General features: G+C 46.1%; 1 protein-coding gene across 4 annotated transcripts in view; it reads right to left on the bottom strand.

Moving 5' to 3' along the window:
• The window catches only part of ASMTL (acetylserotonin O-methyltransferase like), an 80,015-nt gene that overhangs the window by 23,559 nt on the left and 30,125 nt on the right, over positions 1-26,331 (bottom strand). For all 4 annotated transcript variants that reach the window (XM_030202107.1, XM_030202109.1, XM_030202108.1 and 1 more), the window contains 3 exons: positions 15,607-15,768; positions 8,336-8,521; positions 346-472 (listed from right to left, as the gene is read on the bottom strand). In XM_030202107.1, the coding sequence (XP_030057967.1) occupies positions 346-472; positions 8,336-8,521; positions 15,607-15,768 (475 nt within the window). The remainder of the gene's footprint in view (positions 1-345; positions 473-8,335; positions 8,522-15,606; positions 15,769-26,331) is intronic.

Here is a 26,331-nt window from a genome sequence, read left to right as displayed (position 1 = left end):
TGATCCTACTGATAACATGGAGCGGGGGGGGGGGGGAAGTATTCAGGCACTACCCACAGCACAAGCAAAAGAAGGAGAAGCCAATGCAGGGCCTCCAACTCTCATATGGATTCCTTGGTAATGTGGAAGGCAGTAGCAAAGCCAACTCAGGGCTTGATTTTATCTTCCTTCCAGTTGCTACTTCTGCTACTCCTGTGGGTGCCATCTGATGATCCTCATGAGCTGAGGAAGGACACAGGTGGGAGGATTCAGCGTTATCTTCATCTTGGCCATACACTTTCTAACCAAGGGTATTCAAGGTGTAATCAGTATGAAATCAACCATATGCAAATTGTTTTATTATACCTCCCAAGTCACAGGCAGATTTCATCCGGGAAAGGTCAAAGGCTGTTACTATGGCTCTTCCTGTCACTTTGACAATGCTGTGCATGGCACTCAAGTGTTGCTTCACTAGCATGTCCTGATGAGTCTCCTTGGCATTCAAAGAGACAGAAAATTATGAAAAAAAAATCAATTAAATTATTCACAGAAACTTATGAAATATACCTATACTACCACAAATGATCATATTTAATTCAGTGTTGAGGTTCTCTGCTTTCTCACTCTTCTTTCAAATCACAACTCTGGGTGTTGAAGGTCATTTTTATCTTTTTGCACATTATTTATTTATTAGGATTTATTTGCCGCCTTTTTGAAGGAATTCACTCAAGGCGGTGTACAATAAGAATAGATCAAACATGAGCAATAGACAATTACAGCAGTAAAAATATTCAAAAACATTGCAAAGTATGGCATGGTATACTATTTACAATGTGTCAAAACTATCAGAAACCATTTTTTATGATTTTTATATATGCTATTAAGTTCAAAATCACCCGTGTTGTATACAAATACTATCTTATAAATAAATTAAATTAATAGTGCTCAGTGATACCATACTACTCCGGCATAGGTTGCCAATAGTAATACTCGGTTTATAACATCATAGCACTATGGTCCTGCCTTCCTCCTCTTAACATACTGTGTTCTCAATCACATATTTAGGTGCCAAACAGGGCAGAGGCAGAGCTGCCAAAAGCTGACAGGTATGCAAAATCACAATGGGACAAGACCGCAGAATCCCAACAGGGCAAGCCCAACAGCTGGAGCGCTCACTTCACCCATCCCACAGACACTGGATCTTTGGGACTGCCACTGGTGAGACCGGCACCACGTGGTGGACCACGAGCAGAACGCCGGATGGAGCACAGAGACCCAGCACCAAGTTGCTGGAGGTCTTGGTGGTTGGAAGCGAACTTTCTCCCATCCAACAGATTGCCAGCAGGAGCCCCAGAACTGCAAACCTGAACCGCACAATGGAGAACAGCTGGGACATCGGCGCCGGACTTGATGGAATAGCAGGCCGCCATAGTCTCACACACAAACGCTTTTAACAGCAAAAAAGCCCTCCTAATCTGCATATTCCAGGGTGACAAACAGATCCCCAACATCACATAACCCATCAGCACCACCGATACATCACCCTCTAACATAAGTGTACAATACTACTAAATCTAACTAACAACCCACACAACCCCACAAGACAAGCATCACAATTACCACAGATTAAGAAACACAAAATAAAAAATTATAGTCAATCTCAAGTTCTATAAATAACAAATTGCTGACTGCTTAATTAGCTCATTTTCAAAGCACTTAGCCTCCCAAAGTTCCATAGAAACCTATGGAACTTAGCCTCCCAAAGTGCTTTGAAAATATGCCTCTAACTGTCTCTCAACACACCTCAAAATGGCTAATACAAAAACACAGATAACCTACCAAATGTTCATAGTATGGATAACTGGGATGCAAGCTACACCTCATAACAAATGGTACAAAATCCCTGTACTTATCTCCAACAGATGATGTTCCCAATACCATATGGAAGAGCCAAAATACAACCCTAACAATAAACCAGCGACCAAACTGCTAACCGACAGCGAAAAGATAAATCTGTATAAAAATCAACATGACCACAACCTCAAAAAAGTTAGACTGCACATAAGTACATAAGTACATAAGTAGTGCCATACTGGGAAAGACCAAAGGTCCATCTAGCCCAGCATCCTGTCACCGACAGTGGCCAATCCAGGTCAAGGGCACCTGGCACGCTCCCCAAACGTAAAAACATTCCAGACAAGTTATACCTAAAAATGCGGAATTTTTCCAAGTCCATTTAATAGCGGTCTATGGACTTGTCCTTTAGGAATCTATCTAACCCCTTTTTAAACTCCGTCAAGCTAACCGCCCGTACCACGTTCTCCGGCAACGAATTCCAGAGTCTAATTACACGTTGGGTGAAGAAAAATTTTCTCCGATTCGTTTTAAATTTACCACACTGTAGCTTCAACTCATGCCCTCTAGTCCTAGTATTTTTGGATAGCGTGAACAGTCGCTTCACATCCACCCGATCCATTCCACTCATTATTTTATACACTTCTATCATATCTCCCCTCAGCCGTCTCTTCTCCAAGCTGAAAAGCCCTAGCCTTCTCAGCCTCTCTTCATAGGAAAGTCGTCCCATCCCCACTATCATTTTCGTCGCCCTTCGCTGTACCTTTTCCAATTCTACTATATCTTTTTTGAGATACGGAGACCAGTACTGAACACAATACTCCAGGTGCGGTCGCACCATGGAGCGATACAACGGCATTATAACATCCGCACACCTGGACTCCATACCAGACAACTATAAGCTGTTAAGCACACCAACATTAAATATGTTACATATGTTCTGATTCCTATAGGCTATATAAACGCAAGGTCAGCAGTCAATAAGACAGCAATACTCAGAGATTGGATTGAAACTGAACAATTAGGGGATGGGACGACTTCCCTATGAGGAAAGGCTAAAGCGGCTAGGGCTCTTCAGCTTGGAGAAAAGGCGGCTGAGGGGAGATGCTGAGGGGCGGAGGAGTGGCCTAGTGGTTAGGGTGGTGGACTTTGGTCCTGGGGAACTGAGGAACTGAGTTCGATTCCCGGCACAGGCAGCTCCTTGTGACTCTGGGCAAGTCACTTAACCCTCCATTGCCCCATGTAAGCCGCATTGAGCCTGCCATGAGTGGGAAAGCAAAGGGTACAAATGTAACAAAAATAAAATAGATACTATTGGAGATTCTACATGGAATGTTGCTACTACTGGAGATTCTACATGGAATGTTGCTATTCCACTAGCAACATTCCATGTAGAAGGCTGCGCAGGCTTCTGTTTCTGTGAGTCTGACGTCCTGCACGTACGTGCAGGACGTCAGACTCACAGAAGCAGAAGCCTGCGCGGCCACATTGGTGATCTGCAAGGGCCGACTTCTACATGGAATGTTGCTAGTGGAATAGCAACATTCCATGTAGAATCTCAAATAGTAGCAACAGTGGAGGAGTGGCCTAGTGGTTAGGGTGGTGGACTTTGGTCCTGAGGAACTGAGTTCGATTCCCACTTCAAGCACAGGCAGCTCCTTGTGACTCTGGGCAAGTCACTTAACCCTCCATTGCCCCATGTAAGCCGCATTGAGCCTGCAATGAGTGGGAAAGCGCGGGGTACAAATGTAACAAAAAACAAACAAAAAAAAATATGATAGAGGTCTATAAAATAATGAGTGGAGTTGAACGGGTAGACGTGAAGCGTCTGTTTACGCTTTCCAAAAATACTAGGACTAGGGGGCATGCAATGAAGCTACAATGTAGTAAATTTAAAACGAATGGTCAGACCACAAAAAAACTCTCATTCACATTTCAATGGAAAGAGAACGGTAAGAACAGGGCACCAAAAACATCACACACCTACATAACCAGAGGAAAGATGGATAATCATAGGTTTTGGACAATGGTGCTGAATGAACAATCAAACTTATTGCCCAATAACACCCACTTCCTGAGAAACTGGGATGAATTAAGTGAACACACACTGAACAAAATAGCACCACTCAAAAAGAAAACAAAAAGTAAAAAGCAACCACGTCCCTGGATTAACGATGAGCTACTGGAGAAGAAAAAACTCTGTAGGGTATTAGAAAGAAAATGGTCCAAAAACAAAATCACACACAAACAATATATGGAGGAAAGCTCTAAGAACATACAAACATAGCCTAAAGAGAGCCAAAGCAGAACACTACGGCACATACGCTAACACAGATCAATATGAATAAAGTTATCAATTATGAATAATCTACTAAACACCCCATCTTTACTAGCATCAAATGAAACAACACCCACTGCAGACGAACTTGCACAATACTTTGAACAAAAAAGAAAAAGATCAAATCTTTCTGTCACACAAACATCTCTCACAGACTTCTCACACAAATATGAATACAACAATGATCATATCCAGGCAGACAGAATTTGGTCATCCTTCAAAATACCAACAGCCAGCTCATTTAAAACAGCACTGACAAAATACACACAAACTGCATACTAGACAGTTGCCCAAATTATATGATGAAAAACCCACCAGACTGGTTCATCAAATGCTTTACTGAACACATAGAATACATGTTCTCAAATGGTCACTTCCCCTCTGATAAAGGCAACACTGTACTCACTCTGATTCCCCCAAAATACTACTAGCAAGATCAGCGAAATCACTGACTATAGACTAGTGGCCTCAATACAATTACTGACCAAAACAATGGAAGGTCTAGTAGCACAACAACTAATGGAATACCTGATGTGTTTCTCAATCCTCCACAAATCTCAATCAGGTTTTAGACCACTACAAAACACTGAGACAGTCATAATAACTCTGATAACAACATTCAGAAGACTAATATGCCAAGGACAAAAGATACTATTGCTTCAATTCGACATGTCAAGTGCCTTCGACCTAGCTGACCACGCAACACTAATGACCCTGCTCGACAATAAGGGAATTAGCGGTGCAGTGGCTGCATGGCTTAATGGTTTCTTGAGGACCAGATTCTATATTGTAAAGATGTCTAATCAACTTTCATCCTCTTGGATCGCTGCGTGTGGGGTGCCTCAGGGCTCACCAATATCACTTATACTGTTCAACGTCATGATGGTTCCAATCAGGGAAAAAACTAGAGCAAATTGGCATATATGAATGGGTTAAAGCCCATGACGTCACCCCCTCCGAAGGGACACCACCTTGTAGGGGTGGAAGGGCTTGTGTGTTTCAATGACTTAGAGGGCTATGCTGAAGGGTTACCCATATCACACAGGCCTCTGAAGAGAAACCAGACAAAGAGTGTCCCAAACTGGGACAGTGGTAAGATGGTGACCTGAAGTTCGTATGCCCAACGGCCCAGCTGCCCTCTGAAGTTTCGTCTTCTTTATGTAAATTTCCTCTCTGCAATTGCAGTTACCTTAACTGAGAGGAAGGGGACAACCGGCGGTCAGCCACCGATGGCCAGCGTTTTATCCCCTGAGCAGCAAGTGCGGGACCCGCTGCGCGACGAACTGCCCGCAGATGAAAGGGTTAGTGAGTCCTTTGATTAGCGCCGGCGAAGGAGCGTCAACGCTCTTGGACCTGGAAAATACAACTCCATCGCTCCTGAATTAGTCAACCACCATGTCCAAAGGAGTGGAGGAGTGAGTTAGAGGTATATGCTGAAACGGAGGACGTTTACAGCAGAACCTGAATCGGCGGAACCACTTCTAAACACCTATGAGAAATCAACTTGGAGTTTTTGGCTCCCATGGAGGTCACATTGAATACCATCTGGAAGGCGCTTCGGGACCTAATGGTGGCAGTAAATAATTTTGTTTCAGATATAATTTTATTAGAGAGTTACATGGACAAATCAAAAAATTGATATAACAAATGATTCTACATGAGCAAGATGTGGCTATGATTTTGAAAATGATAATAGACCAGAAATTTTGAATAATAAAATGAATATTATAGATGATTAATATCGAGATTATTGTTTTTCCCAGAGTTCCGGGTATGACTCCTAAAGTTTTCCTCAGAAATATTTCCTCAAATTATTACTTTAAAAGAAGTGAAGCCTGTGAAAACTGGGATTACTTTAATCAGTGGGATTTGAATTAGAGAATTAAGTATATGTATCGTTAAATAACTTCTGGTTTTTAAAAGAGAAAGAATGTAATCAGATGTATTATTTTTAACTAATATTGGACAATAAGTATGTTTTCAATGAAATGATTTGACTATACACCGTATTGGCCTTGAAGAAGCCAACCAGATGATCAATGTGGAATAATGAATTTAGACGAGTAATATCTGGGGATAATCAGGTTAATACCACTTTTTTTTTTTCTGTTTACTGTTTAATTGATCTCCTTATCTTGTTTCGCTCTCCCTATTTAGTGGTCTAAGGAAGAGAATAGAATTACCTGACTGAAATAATTCCTACATATTATTTTCTCTGTATTTCCAGCAAGTTGTTTTATCGCTTGTAAAAATTTAAATGGTTATAAATAAAAAAAAAAAGCCCATGATGTCACTACTTACATACCTTTTAACAACAATATCACAGAAATATTGGCAAAGGTCAAAAAAGGTCTGGACATCATGGAAAACTGGGCCACAACCTTCAAACTCAAAAATAGAGATAAACCCAAATTCCTGGTTCTATCAAGCCAGCACAACCCCACTTTTTACCAAAACTTCACAAATCATCCAAAAAGCATACCAAATTGAAACCCAGCTAAAAGTACTAGGAATCATCCTTGATAAACATTTAATCTCTTGAAAACCAAGTATCAGCACTCACATCAAAGAGCTTCAAAACACTGGAAACTAAGAAGAATTAGAGACTATTTACCCAGACAATCATTTCGTCTAACAGTGCAATCGATGATAATGTCATAGCTAGACTACTTTTGACTTCACGGAAGTACTTTTTTGACTTCTCGGAAGTGTTTTTGAATACGCTGGTTTTTTTGACTTCACGGAAGTGTTTTTGAATACGCTGAGCCTTTTTCCTGCATTGGCAGTGGATTATCATTGTAGCAGATGCCTTGTTTTCATTCTATTTGTGCTTAACATTGGTATATCTATATATCACAAGACTCCTGAGGAAGGCACTTTTTGCGCCGAAACACGGCTGTGTCGAGTGTATATTTAAATAAAGAGATTGTTCCTAGCTCACGTCGCCTACTGGTGTTGTTGAAGAGCCCACTCCTCCTACTCCCCCCTTTCCTCAGACTCTATTTTTCGTAGGAATTTGTGTACCTCCACCCTTGTGGTGGTTTGGTTTGCCTGCACAACTAGACTACTGCAATGCAGATAGGGTGCAAAGAAAACACACTAAAATCACAACAAACCGTTCAAAACATGGAAGCAAGACAAATTCAAGAACTTGAAATATGAAAGAGAATCCCGATTGCATGAAATGCTGCACTGGCTTCCAATCAAAGCAAGACAGTATTTTGAAAATTAGGGTGCTAGTTTAAAAAAAAAAAAAGTTTGGTATGTCACCTGAATACATGCTAGACCTGACTGAATTATCCCCAAGAATGCTAGGTCAGAGACCAGAGGCTACCTACTACTTAGTAGTTAAGTAGTACTCTACTGCAGAAACTTAACCTACAAGTCAATCTGGATTTAGTTATCTGAGATCCAAATGGTGGAATTCAATATCCAAGGTCACAAGAAACATTACAAACTATCTTCAGTACAGAAAAGAACTGAAGACCTACCTTTTCAAGAAATTCTATGGCTAGCCATTCACGCTACCAAGATCTCCACATCACTGTAACTTTGCTTAACTGTAAAATTGTAAGCCACTTTGAACTGAAACTTGTTTTTGGGTAATAGTGGGATATAAGAATGAATAAATTGTGCACAGAGCTTGGGAGTGTACCTAAATTTCCATGCGCAATTTTGAGCACAATATATAGAATTTAGGCCAAATGCGTTTTAATGTGGGACTTTCCCGCATGCTAAGCCCAAATTTAACGCAGCACTTTAAAAAAAAAAAAAAACTTTTCAGGTCGTGTGCCATATTTCCATTAGCATACGGTACATGCAAAAAGTTACATGGGAGTAATTACTGCACCCTATTTAGCGCACACAAATCCTAATATGCTAGATGGATAACATGGGAGCACCCACTCTCCACCCATGACAAGCCCCCTCAGCAAAATATTTTTAAAATAGGTAATGGGTGGCTTAGCATACGCAAACATGCAAATTACCACAAAACTCTTAATGTATTCTGCAGCAGCCTGTTAGCACGTGCTAGCCATGTGTTAAGGACTTAAAGCCCTTTCGTAAAAGGGCCCATAAGTTCAACAAAAGCAGTAGGCTGTCTTTGTAGATTCTGTTATTGGTCTCCATTATAAAGTATACATTCTGTAGTATCTGCATTACCTGGTGCAAGTGCTCATGATTTTTCCAACAGGTCTCACGGTGAAGTGTAGTTCCTTCTTTAACAGCGGTGTCCAGGTTTGTGAAGAATGGCCAAAGATGGTCATTACTGTACATAATGTAGTCATGAAGGGAATATTCGCTGTCTGTCGCCAGATATGTGTTTGCTAACTCTGTGTTACTATAAGCTTAAAAAGAAAACAGATATATAATTCAAAGAAAAATTATAACATCTTCATAATTCCTCTATTAGGTACATACCATATTCCCCCTTAGCCTAATGGTTAGTGCAGCTCCTTGAAACTCTGGGCAAGTCTAGTAGCGCTTTAGAAATGTTAAGTAGTAGTAGTAAGTCACTTAATCCTCCCATTGCCCCAGGTACAAAATAAGTAACTGTATATAATATATAAACTGCTGTGATTGAAACCACAGAAAGGCGGTATATCAAATCCCATATTCTCTAAGAGATATTTAACATTTCTAAGATGTTCTATTTTCCTAACTTCTGCCATTGTGTCTACAGCTTCCCTTTTGCTCACATATCCACATACTTCTCCAAACTCTACAGCAACAAAGCTTAAACCAGTTATCAATGTGGGCTACATTAAGATGTGTTAACTTATCCAATTCTTATATGCAGATGATGTCACCATTTACATACCCTTTTAACAACAATATAACAGAAATATTGGATAAGGTTAAAAAAAAAAGCCTGAATCTTCTGGAAAATTGGACCACAATTTTCAAATTTAAGCTAAATAGAGACAAAACCAAATTCCTGGTTCTATCTGGTCCGCACAGTCCCACCTCTTACCAAAACTTCACAATCAACCAACAAACATATCAAATCAAAACACAACTAAAAATACTGGACATTATCCTTGATAAACATATCTCTAGAAAACCAAGTATCAGCAGTCAAATCAAAATGTTTCAGAACACTATGGAAACTGAAAAGGGTTAGAGAATACTTTACTGGACAAGCCTTCTGGCTAATAGTACAATCGCTGGTACTATCACAACTAGACTATTGTAATGCAGCATATGTAGGATGCAAAGAAAACATAGTAAAATTGTTGAAATCGTTCAAAATACAGCAGCAAGACTAATATTCAAAAAGTCGAAATAAGACAGAGCAACCCCATTGCTCGAAAAGTTACACTGGCTTCCAATCAAGGCAAGATCATTCTTCAAGGCTAGAACCCTCATTTTCAAAATACTGTTTGGCATGTCTCCTGAAAACATGCTAGATCTGACTGAACTATCCCCAAGAAATGCAAGCCCGGAAACCAGAGGTTACTTAATTCTTCATTTACCAAACTGCAGAAATATAATTTACAAAACCATCTACACAGCTGGATTTAGCTATCTGGGCTCCAAATGGCGGAACTCAATACCCAAGGCCACAAGAAGCATTACTAATTATCTTCAATTCAGAAAAGAACTGAAGACCTACCTTTTCAAGAAATTATATAGGTAATTTCATACGGCAATGATGCTCACACCACTTTATAACTGTAATAAACCATTATAACTTCGCATAACTGTAAATTGTAAGCCACACTGAATCGAAACTTGTTTTTCTGGACAATAATGGAAAACAAGAATAAATAAATCCCAGAGAAGTAGCCTAATTAATGGTTGGTGCAATGAGACCTTGGGGAACTGGATTTGATTCCCGCTCTAGCTCCTTGTGATTCTAGGCAAGTCACCTAATCTTCCAGATCTAAAAAGACCGAGTCCTGTAGGGACAGAAAAAGTACCTGTATATAATAAATGTAACCATTTTGATTGTATCACAGTAAGGCAGTTTATCAAATCCATGACCCTTACCCTTTGTATCTTCTTCACATTTACCTCTCACGTAATCAAATACTAACACTGTAATCCCTCCTGATAATTGTAAGCTACATTGAACCAAAACTTGTTTTTGGATAATTGTGGGATATAAGAATGGATAAATTAAAAAAATAAATACATTTTACTGTTTTTGGACTGATTCACCAGTTATTTCTTTCAAGAAATACGTTTATGGGCTCAAACTCTATATAACTTTACATCAAATTATTATAGAAACTAAAAAGATTATGACCTTATTTTCAAAATGCAATTTTCAGATCATTAACTCAATCCCTGGTACTATCAAAATTTGATTACTGCAATGCGGTCTACACAGGACTTAAAGATCTCACTAATCAGAAAATTACAAAACTGCTCAAAACACATCAGCTCGACTTGTACTTAAAGCTACCCGATACTCCAAAGCGACCCCACTTCTACTCAAACTGCACTGGCTACCTATAAGCTCACGCATTACTTTCACATTATATGCATTCACCTACCAAATAATTTATGGCTCACCCCCACCTTACATGCAGAATCTTATAGAGCTATCAACTCATAATGCTAAAAAATCATCCAGAGACTTTCTTATGTTACACTTCCCTCAATGTAATGAAATCAAATATAAAACTATCCACAATGCTGGATTTTCATACCAAAGTACAACCAGATGGAACTCTTTGCCCGAATACTATCTCATATTTTGTAAATTATCGAAAACTCACTTGATAAGATCGACCGCTGACAACAGAAATAACTAATCCTCTAGCTAAACATGGAATAACAACTCTATCCATATTCACATTCTATCCTATGCATTACATGTTATATGACCAGGATTTCATATTATGTTATTAGTAATTTTCTGTGTGTGTATATACGCACACACATATACACTTTTGTTCTATGTAATCAGAACACCTTGTCAGTAAGTCTGCCTTTAACAGGATTGATATGTCTCTGCACAGTCTAGGTGGAGTGGAGCGTTCTATAGGTAACAGGTTCCCGCATCTCTGTGCTGCTGCTTTTGATAGGCTGTTGCAGGTAATTACTAGCAAGCACTTTGAGCTGCTGGAGAGGGCAGATTTAGCTGGGGATTGTTTTTTCCTGGGTCAATATACTCAACGAAAGGCAGGCAAGAGGGGATATGAGTGAGATGTTTAAATATCTCTGTGGCAATATATAGGAGGTGAGCCATTTTCAAATGAAGGAAAACTCAGAAATGAGAGGGAATAGGATGAAGTTAAGAGGAAAAATAGGCTCAGACGTAATTCAAGGAATATTTTTTACAGAAGGGTAGTGGATGCATGGAGTAGGCTCCCAGGTGGAGAAAAGCTGCTGTCCTGAATTTAAGAAAGCTTGGGACGAGGCCACGTGGGATCTCTTAGGGAAAGGAGGAGATAGTGTATGCCGCGGATGGGCAAACTAGATGGGCCATTTGGCCCTTATCTGCTGTCATGTTTCTCTGTTATATTGTGAGCCACATTGAACTTGAATCCTATTTGAGATAATGTGGGCTATAAATGTCATAAATAAATACATTTATTTTATGAGGAATAAAAATCCAAAATGTTTAATGCCCATCTGTTTCATTTTTTTCTTCAAAAATGGGTTTCTTTAAAAATTCTTAAATTAAAGCTACAGAAATTTTCGTACCCAGCAAGTGTCAAAGTTCCAAGAAGGCGGTGACGTCACCTGCCAGCATGGAAGCCTGAGTCTCAGCTCCTGCCCAACATGGTGTAATATCAAGGCAATCCCCTGCCATTGCAGTGATTTTCTGGTTTAAATCTTGGTGATCTTACTTCATGTCGGAGGAGAGCAAAGGTTCCTCGGTAAAGGATGCTCTTTTGACAATTCCACCACACAACCATCATGGCCCACTGGCAGCCAGCGTCTCCAGACCATCACGTGGATTCTGAACTCCAGGACGGCTCTGGGAGCAACACTGAGGAGTGGGGCCATAAGACCAGTGGAGTATTGCCTGAGCTCCGAAAGTTGCTGCAAGATCTTAAATCTGACTCTCAGGCTATGTGGGTGGATATTTTCACTAAAGCTTAATTCTTTAAGTCAGGGCGCGTGTGATATGGGTGCCTGAGTTTTGAGCCGACAAGCAAAGAAGATTTTTCTCTGCCCAACTCATGAGGGAGGTCACCTCCACTGCCACTGGACAGCCGCGGGTCCTGCCTTGCTTGTTGATATATGCCGCCGCTGTCGCATTATCAGGGAAAACAAACCAGGGCCCCCGCTAGAAAGGGAGCAAAGTTGCAGAAGGCTCTAAGTGATTTATCGACCACCGAGACTCCTGTTCCTTGCAAGTGTCCTGTGCCAGATGGAACTTAGAATGAGCTCCCCAACCCCACTTTCTGGCGTCCATTGTCACCACCTCTCATTGTGTTATCGGAAAGGGAGTTCTGACAGTTAAATTCCTGGGTGACAGCCACCACTGCATACTCCGAATGGCTACCAGTGTCCAACAAAGATGAAGGTTGTACTTTTGTGACATCAGAGACCAGCCATTGGCGAAGAGATTCATATAATGGCCACATATGAGCCCTTGTCCATGGCACCACTTCCATTGCTGCTGTCATTAACCCCAGACCCTGGGCCTGCCTTGATTGAGGAGAAGACTAATCTGTTGAAACAGCCTTGATCCTTCTGCGCTCTGTGAGGAAGATTCACTCCAGTACTGTGTTGAATAGAATGCCCAGATACTCCAGCATCTGTTATGGACTTAGTCTGCTCTTCTTGACATTAATCACTCAACCCAACGACTGCAGAAGGCGGACAAACTTTTTGGTCGCTACCACACTGTCCAAAGAGGACAATGACAAATTAGCCAGTCGTCGAGATACAGGTGATCTCTGATTCCCCGACACCACAGGAAGGTTGCCACCACCACCACTGCCATAACCTTGGTAAACGTTCTTGGAGCTATTGCAAGACCTAATAGCAAAGCCCTGAACTGGAAGCGATGGCCCAGTACCGCAAAACATAGAAACCTCTGATGCGGCAGCCAAATAGGTATATGCAGGCATGCCTCCTTAAGAATGAGGGTGGTGAGAAATTCTCCCACATGAATGAGTTATGACTGCTCTTTGTGTCGCAATGTGAAAATGGGGCACTCTGAGGCAGTGGTTTAGAGACCTTTGAGATTTAAGACTGGACGAAAGGTGCCTTCCTTCTTTGGGACAATGAAGTAGATGGAATATCTGCCTTGTCCCTATTCAGCGAGCAAAGAATCTATGGTGGCCTGAACCTTGACCATCTTGGTTCCCTTTTGACAAGGAAACTCCAAGAGTCCTCTTGAAGAGTGACCGGGTGGGAAAACTCCAACATGTAACCTTCTGTAAGAATATCCAGAATCCACTGCTCTGATGTGATTTTGGCCCACTCCTCCCGAAACTCCTGAAGACTTCATCCCACCAGAGGAAGAGAAGAGAGGACCAGCTTCGCATCATTGCAAAACTCTGGAGACATTGGGAACTACAGCTGTCTGAGAGGAGAACTTCCTGTACGCAGGAAAGGAAGACTGGCATGCCTGAAAGAGGAACTTCTGACCATATTGCCGACGACCAAACCAGAACCATCTTCTCCAAATAGCCACCTGTCTCGACAGGGCAGTTTAACTAGATGTGACTGATGCTGCATCCGCTGCCCAATGTCGCAACCAGAACTGCCTATGTGCCGTGACAGCCAAAGACTTACTGTGGGCTATAACTCGTAACATGTCATAAATAGCATCCACCAGGTAGGCCAACCCCCACTTCCAGCTGGGTGCTATGACGCCCGTCTTGTGTTGCAGACTGCTGATGCCACTTGAGGCATGCTCTTGCCAAGAACAAGATGCACACTGTTGCTTGAAGGCCCAAAGAGGCCAATTCAAAGGCTCGTTTCAGTGACCATTCTAGCTTCCAATCCTCTAGGTCTTTTAGGGCAATACCCTGTTCCACTAGCACAAGGTGGTCTTCTTAGTCACTGCTGTAACCAGAGAGGCCACCCTGGGAAGCTGCAATTTATCTTTCTCCTCCAGAACTAATGGGTAGGGGGCAAGCCATGGTTTCTTCCCACTCTCAGTCCAGTGTTTGGTGAGACCCATTCTGCTGTAATCAGGTCCTGAATGTCTGGATGCATCGAGATGGCCTTAGAAGGACCTCCAAGCCCCCTCATGATCGACGAAGAAGTAACTCCAGACGCCGAAGACTCCTCCTCAATGGAAAGCACCGCTAGTTCCTCAATAATGAGTAGTACTGTGCTCTTCTTTATGAAATAACCTCAGTACTTTCAGCTCATCCCCTCCTCAGGAGGGCATTCTCCCTCCTTGGCTCCTCAGAATAAACCGAGGCCACATCAGATAAGGAGGGAGAAGCAGAGATAGTCTCATCTGCCCACCTACCTACTCCTGGAGGTCTAAATGAGATCTCTTAGGAGCTGGAGAGGCAGCGGGGTGAGAAACTGAAGCACCTTCCAGTAATTCTGTCCCTGCTTAACTATATAGGTCTAGTCTAAGTGCAATTTAAACTCCGGAGAAAACAAATATTCCAAGGCTGTAGAATGGTGGGCTATGCTCTGCGCGTGATCAGTCCTGAGACTTCTCCTCAATGCCGACTGGCCCCAACAAAATGGCACCTGTTCCAATGCATCAAACTGCACATCGGCCCTGCCAGAGAGCCCAAAGACCCTGGCATATTCGGATGCTACAACCAAATCTGAAGATGTGCGGTTGCCAACCTCTTCCTCCACATCTCACAGGATTCCCAGCTTGCATGCACTGAAAAAGGTGAGTCAGGATCCCTCCCCTGCACCAAGTAAACTTGCAGCCATCTAAGTGGTTCTGAGTCAAACTTTAGTCAGACTTACCAATGACAGCTGCTCCCCCCAAGCTCAGTCTCCACAAGTCTTATCACAAATGAGAACGTCTCAGGACTGATACTGTTCCATGTTCTCCAGCAAACCTCTCATTTTTTTTATTATGTTGTGCTGTAAAAGGAAAGCTCCACAGGAAACAGGAGAGAGGTGAAGGGAGGGAAGAAGTAAATTTGCAGGGCACTACAGACAGGAATCTGAAAACCTCCAGATACGACTCTGCAGACTCGCCACCTGCAAAGCTGGACCAGGAGCAAACCACTCAGAACCAGAGGCTGAAAAGTGTGTCCATCCACTTGCTGAGACTGAAAATACTGAAGAGATGGACTGGATGCCAAGAGAGAGAACTGAAAACTGAGCCGAGACATATCTATCGCTACCTGCTGGTTGATGGACACAACTATCCCACAGGTACTGGAATAGTGGGAAATTATGTAATGGAAATGCACATTTATAAAATAGGTACATACATCGCAACCCCAACCCTGGCCCACCCAAACTATGCACCCAGAACACCTATGCATGGTAGGTGAACATTTTTTGTAAAATTACTCCCTAGTCCAAGTCACTTGGTGTGTTTTTTCTAGAAGTCCAAGGGCAACACAGACATCTAGAAGTCTCTCCGTGCCAGACACAGAGATGTTTCGTTTGTTTGCAACATCCATGGCTCTCAGCAAACCTCTTTCTTTCAGTATATCAAACACTTTTAGTCTGCATGCTACAAACAGCGCCTGCACAAAGAAAGACAAAAAAAATAATCTCTAAATGAATGAAAAAAAAATATATAATCACACATTATTTGTAATGGTGTGTTGAGGCAACATTCTTATTCAAGGTTCATTGTGTCACTTTCGCTGTGTTCTTTTCTTGGTTTTTCATTGTGAAACAAAGCAAACGGGTTACACTCAAGCAGCAATGCAGATAACAAGCATGCTTCACATTTGCCACTCAAGTGAACTGACTCAACACTGACCTTAATGCTAACAAGCTGTTTTGTTTTTTTTTTAACCAGTCAGGAGATGACCGTACACTGCCCACACTGTCCACATTAATGGAAACACCCAGGGTCGATACCATTTTTACTATCTTCACAGTGGCCGTTCAAGTGTATGAAAACCTAGGGGCTGATGCAGAAAGCAGCACTTTAGAGCCGCTGACCCCATGTGGGGTTCTTGCAAAAAAAATTGCTGCGGGAAGCAGTAATCAATGAACGTGCAAATTACTGCCATGTTAAAGTCTCAACAGTAATCCACAGCTCGTTGCCAAATATGGCTCAGGCACTGACATGAAGGGTGACATTTTTCAAATGTTGCCAGTGGTCTTCACTGCCCCCCTATCTCACTCTCCTCCTGCCTGACTGATCCTCGCTCCCTTCCCAATATTAACAAATTTCTCTGGTGTCTTATAGTGGCCCTCACAGCACCCAATGGCAGCCTCCCCCCCCTCCCAACAAAACTACTGCGTGGTGTCTAGAGGCACCCGCCCAACCAGAATTTTTAAAAAAATCCCTGGTGTCTAAATGGCACCCATTCCACCTCCTTTCCAAGCCCTCCCCAAAACCCTGTACCTTGAACAAAGCAGGAGTGATACCCACTTTGTTCCAAAATGGCATCCTGGTATGCACTGGGCAGAGTCTGCCATATAAGGGAATTTCTCCAACCTAGGATCTAGGAAGGTGACACAAAGGGCAACAGACATACATATAAGCATGCACCCACCCAAAAACTGACAAACACATATAAGCAGAAGAGTTGGAAAGAATTCATGCTCTGTTTCTTTCCCCGCCTGAATCAGTTTTCCTTTGTAAATGTTGTATTTATTTGATTTTATGTGTCAATTCTACTCTGTATTTATTAGGGCTACAGGCCGATTAAAAGTTTTAATCGCACGATTAAAGGTGGGGCATAGATAGCAGTCTTGGGGGGGGGGGGGGGGGGCAGGGGGGAGGGTGGACAGCTTCCCCCGCTCCCCTGGTGTCACACCTTTGCCAGTGGGGGGCTACCAAAGCCCCCCCCCCATTTAAAGAAATCCACTATCAAAGCAGCCCCTCTTCCTCCTTGTACTGCCTCAGAAGCGAGAAAGCTCAGCCCATGGTCAAACTTGGGGAATGCGTCAGTGGCTGGAGGCATGCCACTGACTTCCTCACTGCCAGGGCAGTAACAGGAGAAGGGGGTGACTCAGGTAGTGGATTTCTTCAGCTGGTAGGACTTCAGCAACCTCCCTCTCTCTTTCTGAGCCCATCTCTCTCTCTCTCTCTCTTCTCCATTCATTGCCCTCCCTAAGGTCCATTATCTCTCTACCCTCTCTCCCAACTCCCCACCCATCCAACATTTCTCTTTTTCTTCCTTCTCTCTACCCAAGGTCCAATATGTTTTTCTCTCTCTCCCCTCCCTCCCTCTGAGAGCAACATCTCTCCTTCTCATCTCCCTCCACTGCCTTCTCTCCATCCTCTTCCTCAGATCAGTTTCTCTCTTCCCATTTTCTCTTCCCCTCTGTACAATCCACAACCTCTTTCCTCCCCTTTTAGTCTTGTCCATGGTTCTCTCTCAACTCCCCCCTTCCCTTCCTGCAAGAGCCATCATCTCTCCCTTCCCCCACACCCGGACTTCTCAAGCCGCCCTCCTTCCTGCGGCTCTCTCAAGCACAACTGTATCTCTCACAAGCCCCTTCCCCATGGTTCCCCCTCTTCCACACGGCTCTCTCAAGTCCGCTAACCCCCCCCTGAAGCTCACTAAAGGCCCTCTTGCCCTCATTGCTCTCTCAAGCTCCCTCCCTCTCGTACCTTCCTGCTGCTCGCTCTCCCCTCCCCTCTGCCGTACCTTTTTAACAAAGTCTTTGGCCTCTCTCCCCCTCCCCTCCCCTCCCAGACCTGACCTCGTGTCTCCCTCCTCCCTACCCAGACCCACCCCTTCCCCAGTACCTTTTGAAACAGCAAGTCTTTGGCCCTGCAGGCCAGCGCAGCCCATACTGAAAAGGTGCCTGCGGCCTGCACTGGGCCTTTCCCTCTGACCCAGCCTGCCCCTTCTGACACAAATTTTGTCTGTAGAAGGGACGGGCTGGGTGAGAGGAAAAGGTCTAGGGCAGGCAGCTCATAACTTTGGTGTCATCTTTGACTCCTTTCTCTCTTTCTCTGCAAATATCCAACAGACTGCTACAACCTGTCATTTCTTTCTCTGTAATATCACCAAAATTTGTCTCTTCCTTTCTGAGCACACCACCAAAACCCTTATCCACACTCTTATCGCCTCTTGTTTAGACAATTGCAACTTGCTTATCTCCCATTAAGCCATCTCTCTCCTCTTCAATCTGTTCAAAATTCTGCTCCACAACTTATATTCCACCAGTGTCACTATGCTCATATTAGCCCTGTCCTCAATCACTTCATTGGCTCCCTAGCCATTTCTGCACACAGTTCAAAACTCCTCTTGTGTGACTTACAAGGGTATTCACTCTGCAGCTCCTCAGTACCTCTCCACTCTCATCTCTCCCTACACTACTCCCTGGAAACTCCGTTCATTGGGTAAATCTCTTATCTGTACCCTTCTCCTCCACTACCAACTCTAGACGCTGCTCCTTTTATCTTGCTGCACCATACCCTGAATAGACTTCCTGAGCTAATAAGTCATGCTCCATCTCTGGCCATCTTCGATTCTAGACTAAAGTCACCTTTTTGAGGCTGCTTTTAACTCCTAACCTCTATTCATTTGTTCAGTACCATGTCTGTTTTATCGTTCCCACCTTAGGTAATTCCCTTATCCCTTATTTGTCCTGTTTGTAAGCTCTATCGAGCAGGGACTGTCTCTTCACTTTCAAGTGTACAGCGCTGCATATGTCTAGTAGCGCTATAGAAACGATAAGTAGTAGTAGTAGTACTTTGTAGGTGTAGATCAGGCAATGAAAAAAATGTTTATTAAATATGCATATAGCGCAGCGATTCTCAACCAGTTCTCTGGACACAGCCAAGTCGGATTTTTGGGATATCCATGAGTGTGCAAGATAAATTTGCATTCACTACCTCAGCTTGTATGCAAACCCTATCTCCTGACTGGTTAGGGTGCCTATATAGAAAGATTTGTGGCTCTGCAAAAATTAGCATTCCAAAACTTCTGCAGCATGCTGTAAGCAATGAACATGCAAATTAATGCTGCATTACATTTGCAGAAGTAATCCGCAACTCATTGCTAAATCTCACCCTTCCTGTCAGTGAGTGAGCAGTGATTTGCTGATGCAGTAATAGAGGTGGCATTTAAAAGAATACATCACAAGCCACCGTGCATCTGCATCAGTTCCTGTCCCTCCAAGACCTGAGCCTCCCATGCCCTGCTATCTCTCACCTCCACCCCACCCTGCCGACCTGACCCCCCTGACCCTCAGCTTAATTAAAAAAGCGAATGCTGCATACCTGTAGAAGGTATTCTCCGAGGACAGCAGGCTGATTGTTCTCACTGATGGGTGACGTCCACGGCAGCCCCTCCAATCGGAATCTTCACTAGCAAAGTCCTTTGCTAGCCCTCGTGCGCCGATGCGCACCGCGCATGCGCGGCCGTCTTCCCGCCCGAACTGGCTCGTGCCGGCCAGTCTCATATGTAGCAAGACAAAGACTAGGGAAGACACAACTCCAAAGGGGAGGCGGGCGGGTTTGTGAGAACAATCAGCCTGCTGTCCTCGGAGAATACCTTCTACAGGTATGTAGCATTCGCTTTCTCCGAGGACAAGCAGGCTGCTTGTTCTCACTGATGGGGTATCCCTAGCCCCCAGGCTCACTCAAAACAACAACCATGGTCAATTGGGCCTCGCAACGGCGAGGACATAACTGAGATTGACCTAAAAAATTTACCAACTAACTGAGATGTGCAGCCTGGAACAGAACAAACAGGGCCCTCGGGGGGTGGAGTTGGATCCTAAAGCCAAACAGGGTTCTGAAGTACTGACTGCCCGAACCGACTGTCGCGTCGGGTATCCTGCTGCAGGCAGTAATGGGATGTGAATGTGTGGACAGATGACCACGTCGCAGCTTTGCAAATCTCTTCAATAGTGGCTGACTTCAAGTGGGCTACCGACGCTGCCATGGCTCTAACATTATGAGCCGTGACATGACCCTCAAGAGCCAGCCCAGCATGGGCGTAAGTGAAGGAAATGCAATCTGCTAGCCAATTGGATATGGTGCGTTTTCCTACAGCCACTCCCCTCCTGTTGGGGTCAAAAGAAACAAACAATTGGGCGGACTGTCTGTTGGGCTGTGTCCGCTCCAGATATAAGGCCAATGCTCTCTTGCAGTCCAATGTGTGCAGCTGACGTTCAGCAGGGCAGGAATGAGGACGGGGAAAGAATGTTGGCAAGACAATTGACTGGTTCAGATGAACTCCGACACAACCTTTGGCAAGAAACTTAGGGTGAGTGCGGAGGACTACTCTGTATGATGAAATTGGTGTAAGGGGCCTGGGCTACCAGGCCTGAAGCTCACTGACTCTACGAGCTGAAGTAACTGCCACCAAGAAAATGACCTTCCAGGTCAAGTACTTCAGATGGCAGGAGTTCAGTGGCTCAAAAGGAGGTTTCATCAGCTGGGTGAGAACGACATTGAGATCCCATGACACTGTAGGAGGCTTGACAGGGGGCTTTGACAAAAGCAAACCTCTCATGAAGCGAACAACTAAAGGCTGTCCTGAGATCGGCTTACCTTCCGCACGGTAATGGTATGCGCTGATTGCACTAAGGTGAACCCTTACAGAGTTGGTCTTGAGACCGGACTCAGACAAGTGCAGAAGGTATTCAAGCAGGGTCCTGTGTAGGACAAGAGCGAGGATCTAGGGCCTTGCTGTCACAACCAGACGGCAAACCTCCTCCACAGAAAGAAGTAACTCCTCTTAGTGGAATCTTTCCTGGAAGCAAGCAAGATGCGGGAGACAACCCTCTGACAGACCCAAAGAGGCAAAGTCTACGCTCTCAACATCCAGGCCGTGAGAGCCAGGGACCGGAGGTTGGGATGCAGAAGCGCCCCTTCGTCCTGTGTGATGAGGGTCGGAAAACACTCCAATCTCCACGGTTCTTCGGAGGACAACTCCAGAAGAAGGGGGAACCAGATCTGACGCGGCCAAAAGGGAGCAATCAGAATCATGGTGCCTCGGTCTTGCTTGAGTTTCAACAAAGTCTTCCCCACCAGAGGTATGGGAGGATAAGCATACAGCAGACCCTCCCCCCAGTCCAGGAGGAAGGCATCCGATGCCAGTCTGCCGTGGGCCTGAAGCCTGGAACAGAACGAGGGACTTTGTGGTTGGCTCGAGATGCGAAGAGATCCACCAAGGGGGTGCCCCCACCTGGAAGATCTGCGCACTACACGAGAATTGAGCGACCACTCGTGAGGTTGCATAATCCTGCTCAACCTGTCGGCCAGACTGTTGTTTACCGCCTGCCAGATATGTGGCTTGGAGCACCATGCTGTGACGGCGAGCCCAGGGCCACATGCTGACGGCTTCCTGACACAGGGGGCGAGATCCGGTGCCCCCCTGCTTGTTTGATGTAATACATGGCAACCTGGTTGTCTGTCTGAATTTAGATAATTTGGTGGGACAGCCGATCTCTGAAGCATTCAGAGCGTTCCAGATCGCTCGCAACTCCAGAAGATTGATCTGCAGATCGCGTTCCTGGAGGGACCACTTCCTTGGGTGTGAAGCCCATCGACATGAGCTCCCATCCCAGGAGAGACGCATCCGTTGTCAGCACTTTTTGTGGCTGAGGGATTTGGAAAGGACGTCCCAGAGTCAAATTGGACCAAATCGTCCACCAATACAGGGATTTGAGAAAACTCATGGACAGGTGGATCACGTCTTCTAGATCCCCAGCAGCCTGAAACCACTGGGAAGCTAGGTCCATTGAGCAGATCTCATGTGAAGGCGGGCCATGGGAGTCACATGAACTGTGGAGGCCATGTGGCCCAGCAATCTCAACATCTGCCGAGCTGTGATCTGCTGGGACGCTCGCACCCGCGAGACGAGGGACAACAAGTTGTTGGCTCTCGCCTCTGGGAGATAGGCGCGAGCTGTCCGAGAATCCAGCAGAGCTCCTATGAATTCGAGTTTCTGGACTGGGAGAAGATGGGACTTTGGGTAATTTATCACAAACCCCAGTAGCTCCAGGAGGCGAATAGTCATCTGCATGGACTGCAGGGCTCCTGCCTCGGATGTGTTCTTCACCAGCCAATCGTCGAGATATGGGAACACGTGTACCCCCAGTCTGCGAAGTGCGCTGCTACTACAGCCAAGCACTTTGTGAACACCCTGGGCGCAGAGGCGAGCCCAAAGGGTAGCACACAGTACTGGAAGTGACGTGTGCCCAACTGAAATCGCAGATACTGTCTGTGAGCTGGCAGTATCGGGATGTGCGTGTAGGCGTCCTTCAAGTCCAGAGAGCATAGCCAATCGTTTTCCTGAATCATGGGAAGGAGGGTGCCCAGGGAAAGCATCCTGAACTTTCTTTTACGAGATATTTGTTCAGGGCCCTTAGTCTAGGATGGGACGCATCCCCCCTGTTTTCTTTCCACAAGGAAGTACCTGGAATAGAATCCCAGCCCTTCCTGCCCGGATGGCACGGGCTCGACCGCATTGGCGCTGAGAAGGGCGGAGAGTTCCTCTGCAAGTACCTGCTTGTGCTGGAAGCTGTAAGACTGAGCTCCCGGTGGACAATTTGTAGGTTTGGAGGCCAAATTGAGGGTGTATCCTTGCCGGACTATTTGAAGAACCCACTGATCGGAGGTTATGAGAGGCCACCTTTGGTGAAAAGCTTTCAGCCTCCTCCGACTGGCAGGTCGCCCGGCACTGACACTTGGATGTCGGCTATGCTCTGCTGGAGCCAGTCAAAAGCTCGTCCCCTTGCTTTTGCTGGGGAGCCGAGGGGCCTTGCTGAGTCGCACGCTGCTGACGAGAGCGAGCGCGCTGGGGCTTAGCCTGGGCCACAGGCTGTCGAGAAGGAGGATTGTACCTACGCTTGCCAGAAGAGTAGGGAACAGTCTTCCTTCCCCCGAAAAATCTTCTACCTGTAGAGGTAGATGCTGAAGGCTGCCGGCGGGAGAACGTGTCGAATGCGGTATCCCGCTGGTGGAGCTGCTCTACCACCTGTTCGACCTTCTCTCCAAAAATATTATCCGCACGGCAAGGTGAGTCCGCAATCCGCTGCTGGAGTCTGTTCTCCAGGTCGGAGGCACGCAGCCATGAGAGCCTGCGCATCACCACACCTTGAGCAGCGGCCCTGGACGCATCATCAAAGGTGTCATACACCCCTCTGGCCAGGAATTTCCTGCACGCCTTCAGCTGCTTGACCACCTCCTGAAAAGGCTTGGCTTGCTCAGGGGGGAGCGCATCCACCAAGCCCGCCAACTGCCGCACATTGTTCCGCATGTGTATGCTCGTGTAGAGCTGGTAGGACTGAATTTTGCCACGAGCATAGAAAGAATGGTAGGCCTTCCTCCAAAGGAGTCTAAGGTTCTAGAGTCTTTGGCCCGGGGGCGCCGAAGCATGCTCCCTAGAACTCTTAGCCTTCTTTAGGGCCAAATCCACAACATCCAGAGTCATGAGGCAACTGGGTGCACATCAGCTCTGGGTCCCCATGGATTTGGTACTGGGACTCAATCTCTTGGGGATGTGGGGATTACTTAATGGCTTGGTCCAGTTCGCCAGCAATGTCTTTTTGAGGACATGATGCATGGGGTACTGTGGACGCTTCCTTAGGTGGAGAGATAGTCCAGGAGCTCAAACATTTCAGCCCTGGGCTCGTCCTCCACAACCACCGGGAAGGGGATGGCCGTAACATATCCCGACAAAGGAAGCGAAAGACAGACTCTCAGGAGGAGAAAGTCTGCTTTCAGGAGAGGGAATGGGATCAGAGGGAAGACCCTCAGACTCCTCGTCAGAGAATATCTGATGTCTTCCTCTTCCTCCCACGAGGCATCACCCTCGTTCAGACACAAGTTCACGAACCTGTGTCTGCAACCGCGCCCGGCTCGACTCCCGTGGAACCACGTCCACGATGGGGGCCGTCGGAGGGTAGACCTCCCTCGCCCGCATCGGCGAAGCTCCCTCCGCCGACGTAGTCGTGGACCTTCCTGGGAGGCGACGGCCGTCGGTACGCAAAAGCGGCACCGAAGCCGCGACCTCACCCCGGCGATGGACCATCCGGCTCCACGCTCGACGGTACCGGTGGCGCAAGCAACCGCTGGTACCGGAGGTGTAGGAGCACAACAGCGCGCCATGATCTCTGGTGAAGAACGCCCAGTAGAAAGCTCTCTGTTCAGAGGCGGCTGTGCAGAAAAAGTGCATGGGAAGTCGATGCAGGCGTCGACGTCAGAACCTGTTCCGGGCGTGGAGGCTGTTCCGGCTGTACCAGAGTGGAGCGCATCGACACCTCTTGAACAGAGGGTGAGCGGATCCTCTCGGTGCCGATGCCTGCTGGGTGCCGACTCCCTCGCGCCGACACGGAAGGGGACCGGTGTCGATGCTTCTTAGATTTTTTGCGAAGCACGTCACCGGCGCTTCCGGCACCGACGAGGAGGACGTGGAATCCAGCCGTACTCTTCCTCGGGCGAGACCGAAGAGGGTCGATCTCGGGGGGGGCTGTACCGCAGGAGCCCTCAGGGTAGGAGGAGACCTACCCGAAGGCTCACCGCCACCAGCAGGGGAATGGACAGCCCTCACCTGCACTCCAGACGAAGCACCACCGCCCGACGACATCAGCAGACGAAGTCCCGGTACCACCAACGTCGATACAGTCGTCCGATGTCTCAGCGCCGATGCAGAGGGTCGATGCCTCGATGCACTCGATGCACTGGTGGCCGAGGATGAAGGTCTGGACGCTGAAGACGTCGATGCACTCGATACCCCCGGTGTCGATGCCGACGAAGAGCCCGAGAACAAAAGGTTCCACTGGGCTAACCTCCTACCTGAGTCCGCTTCTGTAAACAAAGGGAACACAGACTACAAGCCTGAGGGCGGTGCTCGGCCCCCAACACCGAAGACACGAAGCGTGCCTGTCAGTGAGCGAGATTCACGTCGCACTGGGTGCACTTCTTGAAGCCGCTGGAATGCTTCGTATGTCATGGCGGAAAAAATCACGCCGGCGAGATCAAAAGTCGAAATGGCGAATTTGGCACCAGAAAAATAGCGGGAAGGAAATTTCGACCGGGGCCTAAGTAAGGCCTACCCCGACGACGAAAGAAAACTTACCGGGGCGAAAAAAACTCGAACTACAGAAGGGAAAGACCAAAGAGGTCTTTCCGAAACAATTTTCAAAGTTTTCTCACGGAAACGAGTCAAACGATGCGCGAGGTCGACTTTTCGGGGCACGAATGGCAAAACACAACCATACCGAGCGCGGAGAAAAGAAGACTGGCCGGCACGAGCCGGTTCGGGCGGAAGACGGCCGCGCATGCGCGGTGCGACATCGGCGCGCGAGGGCTAGCAAAGGACTTGCTAGTGAAGATTCCGATTGAGGGGCTGCCGTGGACGTCACCATCAGTGAGAATAAGCAGCCTGCTTGTCCTCGGAGAAAATTGCTTGGTGTCCCTAGGGCACCCTCCATCCCAGTCCTACCGGACCTCCTACTAAAACAACAAACAAAAAAACTCATTCCCTAGTGTCTAGTGGAACCCGACCCCCACGTTTTACCTTAAGAGATACAGAAGTGATGCCCATTCACTCCTGCCTCCAGTGCTGCCATTTTGGAAAATGGCAACATCCAGGGATGCACCGGGCAGGGTCACAATGTCAAATAAGTGAATTTTAACTACCAAATAAGGGAAAAATTCCCTTACAGGGCAGACTGACCTTCCCTGGTGCATCCCACTAGGCAAGGCTGGGTGCTGCTGTTTTCCAAAATGACAGTGCCGGAGACAAGAGCAAGTGGGCATCACTCCAGCCTCCCTTAAGGTAGAATTTGGGGGGGGGGGGGGGCCCCTCGACACCAAGGATTTTTTTTTAAAGCAGTGAGGAGGAGTTCGGGTCAGGGGGAAGGATCCTAGAAATTAGGGCTTTTTATATTTATTTATTTTTTTATAGCCCGGGGGGGGGGGGGGGGGGGTGCCAGTGCAGAAAGCTAAAAATGGAGCATGGATGTTAGCTCATGCTACACTGCCTTAGGCCAGGCAAAAGAATTTGAGTGGTAATCATGTGCTCAAGGCCACCGTTTCCTTTCCTGCATTGCCATGGCATACTTAATTGCCTCAAATGTGCAGCCACGCAAGCTGTGTAGTAATATGCTGAGCCCCATTACTGCATTGCTCAGCCAGTGACGTGCGCGTATACCCC

The sequence above is a fragment of the Microcaecilia unicolor genome, chromosome 4, assembly GCF_901765095.1.
Source record: "Microcaecilia unicolor chromosome 4, aMicUni1.1, whole genome shotgun sequence".
NCBI lineage: Eukaryota > Metazoa > Chordata > Amphibia > Gymnophiona > Siphonopidae > Microcaecilia > Microcaecilia unicolor.
The sequence above is the reverse complement of the archived record's forward strand: the minus strand, read 5'-3'. Positions and strand labels throughout refer to the sequence as shown.